Source organism: Bufo gargarizans, chromosome 8, assembly GCF_014858855.1.
Source record: "Bufo gargarizans isolate SCDJY-AF-19 chromosome 8, ASM1485885v1, whole genome shotgun sequence".
Lineage (NCBI taxonomy): Eukaryota > Metazoa > Chordata > Amphibia > Anura > Bufonidae > Bufo > Bufo gargarizans.
Genome location: NC_058087.1, coordinates 137,665,372 through 137,679,767, shown reverse-complemented (window position 1 = coordinate 137,679,767; position 14,396 = coordinate 137,665,372). Strand labels below are relative to the sequence as shown.

At 44.9% G+C, this 14,396-nt stretch overlaps 1 protein-coding gene across 1 annotated transcript in view; it reads right to left on the bottom strand.

The window, feature by feature from the left end:
• DAGLB (diacylglycerol lipase beta) overlaps nt 1–8,115 on the bottom strand; it is a 40,876-nt gene extending 32,761 nt beyond the window's left edge. Inside the window, exons 1-3 of the mRNA XM_044303599.1 lie at nt 7,873–8,115; nt 4,059–4,210; nt 620–794 (exon numbers count right to left, since the gene is read on the bottom strand). Of these exons, the coding sequence (XP_044159534.1) occupies nt 620–794; nt 4,059–4,210; nt 7,873–7,967 (422 nt within the window). The 5' untranslated portion in view covers nt 7,968–8,115. The remainder of the gene's footprint in view (nt 1–619; nt 795–4,058; nt 4,211–7,872) is intronic.
• Between the last annotated feature and the right edge of the window lie 6,281 nt (nt 8,116–14,396).

Sequence of the window (14,396 nt, the reverse complement as noted above, 5' to 3'; positions counted from 1 at the left end):
TTACGAAGGATTACGTGACTGGCGACATTGCAAATTAAATTTGCAATTCAAAAAATTGCTCAGTTGGCATACTTTACATGCAACAATTTCTATCATGATGCAAGTTTGGGGGGCATTTAATTGGTGCTATCACATCCCCAGTCCTTTGGCATCAAAACTCCAATAAAAGGGGTATTCCCACCTCCTGTGGATAGGCCAAACATGTTTGGAGGTGGGAATACTCCTTTAGAGTTTCCACACTTGCTTGGGCTTAAAAAACTGTGATAGAAATGTGTGCTTTTTTTTTTGTAGAAATGTTTTCTTAACACATGTTAATTGAGTTTTTCTGCTATAGACAAGGGTACGGAAAAATGGCTCCAACACGCTGTGTTTAAAAAAATAAAAATGCTTTGAACACAAAATAGTATCCAAAAAAAAAAAAAAAAAGGTCAAATTCCCACAGACTTTTAGCTAATATCGTCAAAAAAACGCATGTTAAAAAAAAAAGATTTATATATATATATATATATATATATGCGCTACTAAACCACAAAAACGACTATATGTGAATCCAGCTTTAAACAGGTCAACAGGCCATAAAACCAAAGATATTCTCGAAAGATCAGGGTCAGGCTCTTACCTAGCGATAACAGTAAGCAGAATGACATTCACCACTGTTTTCTCACAGTGAACCCCATTATCCGACACCCAGATTGCCCCCATAATGGCCCATGCGAATTCTGGCAGATAGAGGGCCAGGCGGATGTACACCAGTTTGGGCATGCACTTCCTGGGCCCCGGGTTGGCGATTGTACCTGCAAAACAAAAGGAAAAAGATTAAGAAATACAAATATAATATAAACACAACTAACACCTCAATGTGTCGAGTCTTCTTCAGTTTGTACCTCTCCCAGTGCTCTCCAACTACAACCCCCAGCATGCTTGCAGCTGTCAGGACACGCTGGGAGCTGTCATTTCTCTGCCGCTGTAAAGGCAGAGGCTGAAGTCCACTGGAGACGTCAGACGTATAGGGGGACAATTATCAATTTTGCAGGAGTCTATGTTGCCGTGATTTGTGGCAAATTTATTAAATGCCGCACAAGGTTTGATCAATTTAGTGTGTCTTTAAAGAAGCACTCCGACAAAAACCTTTCTTCCCTGGACCATTAGAAGGGTACATAATATAAACTGTAGTGAGGGTAATCTTCTTACCGGTGACTGTATACGTTAGTTATCCCCTCCGTTCTGATCCTAAGCTGTGTCATGTGACCAACTCTCTGATCTCCAACTGACACAGGGCAGGAAGCCAGTTACTTCTCTATGCATTCCTATGAGACTGACATTGAGGCTCCCATAGGAATACATAAAGAAATGGTCTTTCTGTCCATACATAAGATGCTGTGTCGGTTGGAGATCAGAGTGTTGGTCACATGACACAGCTGAGGATCAGAAGGGAGGTTATAACGCACATATACAGTCACTGGTAAGAAAATGACCTTTCTAATAGGTCAGAGAATAAAAAAATTTGTGGGAATACTTCAATAAAGAGGTTGTCCGGGCTTTTTAATATGGATGACCTATCCTCAGGATAGGTCATCAATATCAGATCAGCGGGGGTCCGACACCCGATCAGCTGTATGAGGAGAGGGCGCGCACAGTGGGCACGTGCCGTCTCTTTTTTTCTCTTCCTGCCCGCTGCTGCCGTCTATGGTCTTTGTTATAGACAGCAGCAGGAAGAGAGAAAAGACTGCGCGCGCCCTCTCCTCATACAGCTGATCGGGTGTCGGACCCCCGCCGATCTGATATTGATGACCTATCCTGAGGATAGGTCATCAATATTAAAAAGCTCAGACAACCCCTTTAAGTAACGCCTCTCTCTTGAGACATTACTCCACTTTCTACACAAGGAACCAACCTTTCCAATTACATTGTTTCTTCCCTAGATTAGCGGCATCAGAGGCGTCTGGCCGCTGCTTATCCACTCTACTGTAATGTAAACAACATTTGGCCAAAACGTACTGCGTGTCTGATACCGCCATACTACGGTTTTACAATGTGACAATACCACAATCATTCCTTGGTTGTTGTGAAAGCCTTCAGCAGAATGACACAAGTATCGGCATGCTAGATATTCCATCAGTATTCGGCCTGAAGCTCCTCATACATACGTGTCATCATCTGCATCAACCAAAGCAGCGAAAAGCTGATCCGCAGACGAGACAGAACTTGCAGAAAATTACAGACTGCCTAGAAAGATGGATGATTTCAGGAGCCATCAGACTGTGGCCACAGATGCAGAAGTCCCAATACACACAAGAGTAAATTCAGCCGAACCCGCCGATTTCTGCAGGAGTGGCCGACCAGCTTACGTGTATGCGGGCGATCCAAATCTCCCCGTCCTCTAACGGATTAGACATGTTGAATTATAACGCCCAATCCTTTAATTCCCAAAGGTAGATAAATCACCACCATAGGTGTCTGCGGTGGCTTGCTGTCCACATAAATGCACGTGTCCGGGGGAGTCGGGAAGAATAACCGCCAGCAGAACAAGCTTTCAGCCATTAGCGGTTGGGGGTCTATGGGTATCTTTACCGGGGGCGTAATGAATAGGGGCGGTTTTGTAGCATTCTGCATTGTTTGGTGCATCATCTTTACCACTGTTATTTAAAAAAAAAAAAAAAAACGCCAGCTCCAGATGTGACATGGAAGTCTATAGGACATACTAGCAGGCGTTTTAGTGTAGTGGAGTTTTTTCACCTTTGGAGGTACAACTTTTTTCGAATTGCAGCATGCTCCGGGTCTGGCGGTTTGCCCTCATTGCCTGGCATTTTTCTCTTATAGACCTCAATTGGGTATTTTGCAGCTTAAAAAAAAACATGTGCAACTTGTTTTGGCGTTTTTACGTGTTTTTTTTGTGTATTTTTTTTTTAAACATACATCACATTCTCTGTAAACCCATACAGGTTTACAGAGAAAGTGACATCACACATAGTAGTACAAAAAAATGCCAGGCATGCAAAAAGAAATGCCATAAAAAAATAAAAAAAACTGTCAGGTGCTAATATGGCTCAAAAAGGTCATATACAAAAGTGCGCGTGAAGAACCGTAAGGCCTGATTCACACATCTGTGTCTGTGATGAAATCCGTGATAAGATGGTCAGCGATTAATCCGTATGTCTGCTCTCCGTGTGTCATCCGTGTTCCACGGACACTGCACAGCTTTAAAATTCTCTTTCAGAGCATCTCCTCCCCATGAAACACGGATGACGACCCCTAGACTATAATGGGCGTGATGGACCCGTGGACACGGACACAAATACGGCAAGCTTCCGTGCTAAAACACTGATGTGTGAAAACATTAAAATGAATGGTTACGTGTGCTGTCCGTGTTCTCTAATGTCCATGAATCACTGAAGGGCGAATGAGGCCTAACACATGAATCAGTGCCCCTCACAGGGGCCTATGCAAACTGCATGGGGGAAGACCAATTGTTAGTGCGACCGTTCATGCCCATGCAGATTAGGCTACTTTCACACTCGCGTTTTGTGCGGATCAGTCATGGACGGATCCATTTAGATAATACAACCGTCTGCATCCGTTCTGAACGAAACCGTTTGTATTAGCTTTAACACGGCCATAATGGATCCGTCTTCACACCATTGAAAGTCAATGGAGGACGGATCAGTTTTCTATTGTGCCAGATTGCGCCAGAGAAAACGGATCCGTCCCCATTGACTTACATTGTGTGCCAGGACGGATACGTTTGGCTCAGTTTCGTCAGACGGACACCAAAAGGGAACGGAGACAAACTGATGCATTCTGAGCGGATCCTTTTCCATTCAGAATGCATTAGAATGCAAACTGATCCGTTTTGGACCGCCTGTGAGAGCCCCAATACGGATCTCACAAACGGAAAGCCAAAACGCCAGTGTGAAAGTAGCCTAACATGTTGTACATAGATAGAAAGTCAGGGAGAGAAAGCAGGAGGTGAAATGTATGGCTCTGTTCACACTTGGGGTAGTTCATAGAGTATAAACTGCTCACAAACGTAGGACGAGGTTATAAGGAGCTGTTCCCACCTTGCATACTGACATAGACGATTGCTGACACTGAGCAGATAATGGCACCCAGCATGGCAATCAGTACAATGAAGTAGCTCTGCAGGAGGGGTCCCCCGGGGCAATCAAAGTGCCCTTTATGGACGAAGTAGAGGGCCAACATCCCAATCCACCTGGAAAAGAAGAGAACATACAGACGTACGTGAATGACTGATCCATCTGTACATGTTGCAAATCTGCTATTTTTGCTATAGGCATACTGAACTTAAAGGCCATGGACACCTTAGGGGTTAATTTATCATCATTATTTAATTGTACTTTTTTTTTTTTTTAGCTAAAAATCATTTTTTCAATTGTTCTCTATAAAAATAAAAAATCTCTGTATAGTTTTGAGATTCTCTAGTACCAGACTCTGTGCTTATACTGCTGACGTCTCCTTATCTCTGAGCTCCTGACCTCATAACTTATCCTAGCGATAAGACTATGGCTTAAAGGGGTTAAACGAGTTTTTAATACTGATGACCTTTCCTCTTAATAGGTCATCAGTATCTGATCAGTGGGGGTCCCCCCCCCCCGAGGCTGAGTGTTATGCCAAGCAAAACCGCTATACAATGTACGGCGCTGTGCTTGGTGAGCTGTGAGAAGGCCACGGCGCTCACGGGAGTGTCGGTGCCATCTCAAACTGCTGATCGGCGGGGGTCCCGGGTGTCGGACCCTCACCTATCAGATACTGATGATCTATCCTGAGGATAGGTAATAAGTATTAAAATCTCGTAAAACCCTTTTAAATAAGTGTTTATGAGCTGTTAATAAAAATAAGGTATAGACAAAGCTGGCAGATAAAGTGACAGTAAGATGCTCAGAGATAGTCAAAGGCTGGTTTCACACAAGCGGGCGTCACGCTCCCGACTTAGCGCAGCAGCTCCCGTCCTGACCTCCCAGCACTGCTGGGGTCGCACAGCATTATATTGATTTATGACGCTATGTAACCCTTAGGCCTTTTTCACACGGGCGAGAATGCCACGCTGGTGCAATGCATGAGGTGAACGCATTGCACCCGAACTGAATCCGGAACCATTCACTCCAATGGGGCTGTGCACATGAGCGGTGATTTTCATGCATCACTTGTGCGTTGCATGAAAATCGCAGCATGTTCTATATAGAAGTGAATGGGGCTGCGTGAAATTCGCAAGCATCTGCAAGCAAGTGCGGATGCGGTGCTATTTTCATGCATGGTTGCTAGGAGACGATCGGGATGGGGACCCGATCTTTATTATTTTCCCTTATAACACATTGAAGCTCTGCCTCCAGGGCACTTGCAGGAGCAAAATCTGGCAGAATAAAACTTCATATTCTTACTGCCCCTGATTTGTAAAAGCTTTACAGAAGGTATGTCTGTACTGCTTTCTTCAGCCCCTACCGAGTGCTGCCAGCAGTTTAGTGTGGTCAAAACCTGAAAAATAAAATGAAGTCTTTTGGGTGCAGGCGTCTGCCGGTGACAGGATAGCCGCTCTTTTTTGCTGACTTTTACATTTTGTAATAGTCATTGTGTAATCAAAAAATGAGAAGTACATTTCATGAAAACCTGAATGTTGTAACTAGAGATGAGCGAATTTCATATTTTGAAATTCGTTTGCGATGCGTTTACTGGTAAAAGCAGAATTGAGTTACCGCGGACCATAACGCAATTCTATGACAGAATGTATAACGGAATGCCTTTAGAGCAGGGATGCCCAACCTGCAGCCCTCCAGCTGTTGCAAAACTACAAAAATCCACATATGTGTAAATGAGGCCTAACACTGACGGGATTATGTCAGTGTTATCCAATACATTCCAGACCTCTAAGGCCTCTTTCACAAGGGCGTTGCGGGAAAATTTGCATTTTTCTGCGCGAGTGCAAAGCGTTCTAATGTGTTTTGCACGTGCGTGAGAAAAAGCGGCATGTTTGGTACCCAGACCCGAACTCAGACTTCTTCACAGAAGTTCGGGTTTGGGATCGGTGTTGTGTAGATTTTATTATTTTTCCTTATAACATGGTTATAAGGGAAAATAATAGCATTCTTATTAAAGAATGCTTAGTAAAATGTCCATTGAGGGGTTAAAAATAATAAACAAATTTAACTCACCCCATCCACTTGATCGCGTAGCGGATTTCCTTTTCTTTCTACTTTCTTCAGGACCTAGGTAAAGGACCTTTAATGACATCACTGTGCTCATCACATGGTCCATCACCATGGTGATGGGCCATGTGATGAGCGCAGTGATGTCATCAAAGGTCCTTTAGCCAGGTCCTGAAGAAAGTAGAAAGAAGAGGAGATACGCTACGCGATCAAGTGGATTGGTTAAGTTAAATTTGTTTATTATTTTTAACCCCTCAATGGACATTTTACTAAGCATTCTGTAATAAGAATGCTATTATTTTCCCTTAAATGTAGTTTAGGAGCTATTTAAAGGGGTATTCCAACAAATTACCTTAAAGGGGTTTTGCCATCACAGACAATGGGGGCTTATCACTAGGAGTGGGACTCACACCTACCCGGAGAACAGAGCAGGAAAAGTAGTGGAGGGCGCACTGCGCATGCGCAGCCGCCGTCCATTATTTTCTATGGGGCCTCTGAAAATAGCTGAGCGCTGGCTCGGCTATTTCCGTCGACCCCATAGAAATGAATAGGAGCGGGGGCCGCACATGAGCGGTGCGCTCCCATTCACTTGTATGGGAGCAGCGCTTGGTGGTGGCCGGACCCCGGGAAAACCAGGGTCCTCCAGCCACAACTCTACCATCTCCGTTCTTGTTGTAGATGCGGGTCCCAGAGGTGGGACCCACACCTATCAGACAATGGGGACATATCCTAGAGATATGCACACATTGTCTGCAATGGGAAAACCCCTTTAAGAGAGCATCTGTCATCATGATCAACCCTATTAAACCAGCCATAAAGCCTGGTAGGGCCAACCCTGCTGAATAAAAAAACATGCCTTTCTTCTTCTAATCTGTTGCACTGTTTAGGACAAATACGCGTTTTTAAAAATATGCAAATTAGAGCTTAAGTGCACCGAGGGTGGGTCCTGGCTCCTCCGCTCCGCTTCCCTTGACACTAACCCCTTCACCTGGATGTCTGGCCCTCTCACCCAAGTGGAGATGGGGGTGTCAAGGGGTGCAGAGGGGAAAAGCTGGGGTGACAGAGGTTAGTCCACAGGATATGGGATAACAATCATATCTGTGGGGGTCCCTGTGCTTGTACCCCCAATCTACCCTGTAGATCTCAGAAAAGTGGGCTGCTGCGCCATTCATTTCTATGGAAGCGCCGGACATAGCGATCAGCTATCTCGTGATCGGTGGGGGTCCCAGAGGTAAGGATAGGGGTAACTTGTTATAACCGGGATACCCCTTTAAGCCCTAATTTGCATATTACTTTATAAACCCTTACTGCTCCTAAATCCAGTAACGGATTGGGGGAAGGAAGGTATGCTTTTAATCAGCAGGGTCAACCCTACCAGACATATGGCTGGTTTAATAAGGATCCTGCTGAGAGATGCTCTTTAAATATGGGGGGGTCTTACTGCTCCTGAGAACGGGGGCGTCCAAGCCCATCCTGTGCGACCCCTCTGCAGTGCTCTGTAATCCGGCTGCATCCTGATCTCCTATACACTTCAATGGAGGAGAAGATCAGCCAGAAACCCCTATTAGGTGGGGGCCCCAAATGTTACTTGAGAGCAATGTGTCAAAAACATCAGTAAGTCACGTGATGTTTCCCATCAGTCACGTGACCACAGCCACTACAAGTCCCAGCACGCCGAGGGGGTCTCCCCCGGTGACAGCCGCAGATCACTCACCAGATACACCTCACCAGCAGCTCGAAGGCTCCGGGGAACACCAGGTCATCACTGGCGATGGCCCAGCGCCGGCCGAACATCTGCAGGCCCGGCATCCTGACGGCTCCTAGTCCGCCACCGGGTGACGTACAGCGACAGCCCGCCGCCCGTCTCACATAGCCCCGTCCGCGAGTGCGCAGCGCTCAATGCCCTCCGACCGGAAACAGCGGAGCCCAAAGCAGCCGACCGCCGAGAAGCGCGCAGCCATGTCACGTGACCGTCCTGTCACCGCTGTGGAATTTTTTTTATTTATTTTTTTATTAACCGGTTGTGTTGCTTCATTTTTCAGATTGTGAACTTATGTCATATATTATATACAGTACATCTGTATTCAGTCATTGAATAGTCAGTGCCCTATTTATCCAGCTCATCCCCCACACATTTTCATAAAAAGGGGGTTCCCAATACTATCTATATGATAGTTCACTATGGTGACGGTATTCCTAGGTTGCCATGTGCTGCCTTGGGTAATTATGCTACGACATGAAGTCACATACGATTTTTCATAGCAGTCACGCGATTTTTCTACGACGCAATTCGACTGTGAGTTGCGTGCGATGTGGAGTTCGATACACCCATCAGACACAAAAAAAATGTCTGACATCAAGGCTGGACTGGCCATAGACCCTACAGGGAAATTTCCCGCTGGTCCGATGCCGTCCTCGCAGCTACTAGTCTGGTATATAACGATCCGATGTAGGAGCATCAGGTACTTTATACACCTGGTCAGCGGCCACAGGACAGTGATACAATTGAATACTGTGGTGGCGGTATATTGTGCTGCACTGTGGTATTTGGTTCTGCTGGGGCGGTATATTGTGCTGCACTGTGGTATTTGGTTCTGCTGGGGCGGTATATTGTGCTGCACTGTGGTATTTGGTTCTGCTGGGGCAGTATATTGTGCTGCACTGTGGTATTTGGTTCTGCTGGGGCAGTATATTGTGCTGCACTGTGGTATCTGGCTCTGCTGGGGCGGTATATTGTGCTGCACTGTGGTATTTGGTTCTGCTGGGGCGGTATATTGTGCTGCACTGTGGTATTTGGTTCTGCTGGGGCAGTATATTGTGCTGCACTGTGGTATTTGGTTCTGCTGGGGCAGTATATTGTGCTGCACTGTGGTATCTGGTTCTTCTGGGGCGGTATATTGTGCTGCACTGTGGTATTTGGTTCTGCTGGGGCAGTATATTGTGCTACACTGTTGTATTCGGTTCTGTTGGGGCAGTATATTGTGCCGCACTGTGGTATCTGGTTCTGCTGGGGCAGTATATTGTGCTGCTCTGTGGTATTTGGTTCTGCTGAGGCAGTATATTGTGCCGCACTGTGGTATCTGGTTCTGCTGGGGCAGTATATTGTGCTGCTCTGTGGTATTTGGTTCTGCTGGGGCAGTATATTGTGCCGCACTGTGGTATCTGGTTCTGCTGGGGCAGTATATTGTGCTGCATTGTGGTATTTGGTTCTGCTGAGGCAGTATATTGTGCTGCTCTGTGGTATTTGGTTCTGCTGGGGCAGTATATTGTGCTGCACTGTAGTATCTGGTTCTGCTGGGGCAGCATATTGTGCTGCACTGTGGTATTCGGTTCTGCTGGGGCAGTATATTGTGCTGCACTGTGGTATTCGGTTCTGCTGGGGCTCCCAGAGGTAAGGATAGGGGTAACTTGTTATAACCGGGATATGCCTTTAAGCCCTAATTTAAGCCATTTTAAGTTCTCAGTCCGCCCATGAGGCCGTACCCTGCGGCACACCAGGGACTGCCCCCATACACATCATACATTGATCTCAAGGTAATGCGACTGGCACAGATGTATCAGATCGGACTAACCGTACGCCTGCGGAACCCCTTTAATAAACTTTATGAATTTAAAGGGGATGTAACACGTTTATGACTTATCTTCTTTCTAGAGGATAGGTATCTGATCCCACTGCTGGGACCCCCACCGATCCCAATAGGGTCCCATTCCCCCACATGAATGGATCAGCAGGTTGAGCTTGGACACTTCTGCTCCATTCACTCTCCATAGGATTGCCGGAGACAGTGGAGGACAGCGCAGAAGCGACAGCGCGCAAGACCAACCGGCCACCCCATCCATAAGGAGGAACAGGACCCCCTTTATCAGAATCGGTGGAGTCCCCAGCAGTTGGTCCCCCTCCGCTCAGATACTTTAAAATGGTATTCTTTTCTCAGACATGGGTGGCATATAGCTAGGATACACCACCAGTGTCAGATAGGTGCGGGTCCCACCTCTGGGACCTGCTCCTATCTCCAGAACAAGCCCCCAAAGTGAAGAAGACCCTGCGCAAGCGCAGCCATCCTCTTTTCAGAACTCCCATAGAAGTAAATGCCAGGCATGTTCAGTGCGCTCACCTATCTGGCATTCTTGGATCAGCAACTTTCGGCGCACCAGCTGCTGTGAAACTACAACTCCCAACATGAAAACATGCTTGGCTGTTCTTGTATCTCCCATGGAAGTGAATGAAGCATTCTGGGAGTTGTAGTTTCTGAACAGCTGGAGTGGCGGAGGTTGCTGATCCCTGTCCTAGAGATATGCCACCAGCGTATTAGATGGGTATAACCCTTCAAAGGGGTTATCCAAGTGTCTCATACTAATGATCTATCAGGATCGGTGGGAGTCTGACTACCTGCACCCCTGCTGATCAGCTGCTACAGTGCCGGGGCCCCTCGCGGCTTACCCTAGGCCAGTGATGTCACCTTCCTGTCACATGGCCTAGGAGCAGCTCAGTCCCATTGAAGTGAATTAGCATGAGCTGCAATACCATGCACAACCACTATACAATGTATGGCGCTGTGCTTGGTAAGCTGTGAGAAGGCCACAGTACTCAGGAACAGCTGATTGTTGGGGTGCTAAGGGGAATCCCACGTATAGTGCCTTTTTTTCAGTATTGTGGATTTATCACAATTTTAACCCTATGCATTACATAGGACCAAACCCATATTTTCCCAAATAAGAATGAGCATCCGATGATTTCTGTTCAGATTCTTCCCGCTATGTGTGAACACGACCTTACTGTACATTCTGTATTCCTCAGCCGCCCTCCATTTCTATTCAAATCAATTGTGATTTTGAACCAGCAGAGCAACGTCTGACCTCCTGGACACAGCAGAGCCGAGCGCCGCGCGGTGACAGAATGCCAGTAATGGTGTTCTGCACGTGAGCAAAAAATGTTGGCAATGAATATTCATGAATACAGATTTTGGAATGAGGTGCTGTGTCTAATTAACACTAATTAAAGCTCATTTATTCACGGCATACATAAGTGTATTATAGGGGCTGTCTCACTTCAGCAAATGGCGTTTATCATGTAGAGAAAGTGAATACAAGACACTAGGGCCCCTTGCAGACGAGCGTGAGCGGAATAGGTCCGGATGCGTTCAGTGAAAAATGCGCGATTTCACAAGCAACTTCATTCAGTTTTGTCTGCGATCAGTTTTTCCCGCGTGGGTGCAATGCAATTTAATGCGTTTTTCACGCGCGTGATAAAAAAACTGAATGTTTACAAACCTCTCTTAGCAACCAACAGTGAAAAGCGCGTTGTTTCCGCACTTGCTTGCGGATACGATTTTCACGTAGCCCCATTCACTTCTATGGGGCCAGAGTTGCGTTAAAAAAAAAAAATCACTGAATATAGAACATGCTGTGATTTCCACGCAAAGCACAAGTGATGTGTGAAAAACAACGCTCATGTACACAGATCCATTGAAATTAATGGGTCCGGATTCCGTGCGGGCACAATGCGTTCGCATCACGCATTGCACCCTCGCGGAATACTCGCTCGTGTGAAAGGGGCCTTACTAATGTATTGTGATTGTCCATATTGCTTCTTTTGGTAGCTGGATTAATTTTTCCATCACATTATACACTGCTCGTTTCCATGGTTACGACCACCCTGCAATCCATCAGTGGTCGTCGTATTAATAGATTGGTTGGGATCTTATGGTATGTTATATACGGTGTATTAGTATATTGGTTGGTATCTTACGGTATATTATATACGGTGTATTAGTATATTGGTTGGGATCTTATGGTATATTATATACAGTGTATTAGTATATTGGTTGGGATCTTATGGTTTATTATATACGGTGTATTAGTATATTGGTTGGGATCTTATGGTATATTATATACGGTGTATTAGTATATTGGTTGGTATCTTACGGTATATTATATACGGTGTATTAGTATATTGGTTGGGATCTTATGGTATATTATATACAGTGTATTAGTATATTGGTTGGGATCTTATGGTTTATTATATACGGTGTATTAGTATATTGGTTGGGATCTTATGGTATATTATATACAGTGTATTAGTATATTGGTGGGTATCTTATGGTTTATTATATACGGTGTATTAGTATATTGGTGGGTATCTTATGGTATATTATATACGGTGTATTAGTATATTGGTGGGTATCTTATGGTATATTATATACGGTGTATTAGTATATTGGTGGGTATCTTATGGTATATTATATACAGTGTATTAGTATATTGGTTGGGATCTTATGGTATATTATATACAGTGTATTAGTATATTGGTTGGGATCTTATGGTATATTATATACAGTGTATTAGTATATTGGTTGGGATCTTATGGTTTATTATATACGGTGTATTAGTATATTGGTGGGTATCTTATGGTATGTTATATATGGTAAATTGGTGGGTATCTTATGGTTTATTATATACGGTGTATTAGTATATGAGATCTTACATCTTATTCTTCTCTCAGCAGTGTAAACGGCTGCGGAATACATACCAGGCAGAAAACAAGCGTATGTGGAGGGTATTATAGAAAAATCCGCTTCCTGACCTGCCACTTCTTCGTGTTCTCTGGGTTCAGGATATTAGAACACCAATGCTTTTTTCCTGCACAGTCCAAAGGACAAGAACATTCAGATAAATGACTCCTAGTGTTTTGCAATTAGCAGATGGTGAAACTGGAATTATTAACCGATGGAACAGCTATTATTGTGGTAAGGATATGCCTACACGCTGTACACCCCCCACACCTTACAGTGCCCGGGGGTCTTCTGTCTAACCAGGTGCCCTTTGGTTTGGGAGGAGTACTAGGACTATGAACGAGCCTATCTTTTAGGCTCCTACCCCTACGATATGTTATACTGGGGTAGTGCAGAACCGGCAGAAAGGTCTGTGTCCATTCTCAATATTGGCCAATATTTTATGTAATGTGGCAATCAATCTGATCAGAGGATATGACACAGGTTTCTGTTCGGGGGCTAGGAGTCCGTTGCAGTCCACGTAATAAAAAGCGTTATGTAATACGGAAGCAGGATAATCCCTTACATGAAACCTGGACCGTAATGTACTAGCTTCTCTATAGAAATCTTCCTGAGAGGAGCAATTTCTACAGGCACTGATATTGGCCTTTTGGTAAGGCAGGGGGCTGACGGTTGGCTATGAACATCTGTGGCCTCATCGTTGTTTGCATCGGTCTACTTTGTAGCAGCAGTGCATCAAAGCTTCGTCCAGTTCAAGTGAATGGGATGATGTTCCAATATTCGGGACCAGCCCTAATAGGTAAACTGAGCCATGTAAACAATGAGGAGGCTGCAGCAATCACACGAGCTCCGCAGCCCCTTCAAGCAGCTGACCATCAGGGGGTGTCTAGTGTCAGACACTCACCAATCTGATACTTATGGCCATCAACATCCTAATCCCAGAAAGCCCCTTTTATCTAAAGTACAAGGTCTGCTCAAAGTCGTCAGAATTTACAGACAATCTTGCCTATGGGGAACTCTCTACTGCCCCGATGGCAGCTGTGGGAGGAAAGAGGGGTAAGACATGCCAAATATTAATTTGCCCAGTCCTTTGGCAACCTCCGAGCTCAGAAAGTTTTGATCGTTTTGTCTGTAAAAAAAAAAACCCCAGCAACTTAAAAAACAAAAAACGTAGTTTCCTAAGAATCCGTTTGCAATCTAAGGTTTTAATGTCCCTTAGGGTTTCTCCATGGACCAACAGTCTGCCGAAAAATAGGATTCATGTGCTGTACCTTGGAGAACACGGACGTGAATAGGCCCTTAGTGACCTTTCTAGGCACATGAACTGCCTGGGTGCTGGGTTATATCTTTCCCTGAGGCCTGATGCACATGAAAATAGTTTTGGTCTGCATCTTTTTTTGCGGGTCGGTTGCGCAACCCGAGTAATTCAATATGGCTCAAACACATACCGATGTGCATTATGGATGCACAGGATCCATTTTTTCTTCATTTGTCTGACTGATAAAAAGTGATCTCTACAGAACAGGAAGTCACAACCCATTAGGTTTAGGACTAGTGCAAAAACGGAAGGATTTTTTTTTTTTTTTTTTTTAAATATAGATATTGAGATGGAAAGAGGTCACAAAAAAAAAAAAAAAAAGGACTTAGAAATTTCAAGAAAAGGTAATTTTCTGATAACACATTCCGTTTGAATGACATAATCCTGGCCGCCTACAGCCACCACTTG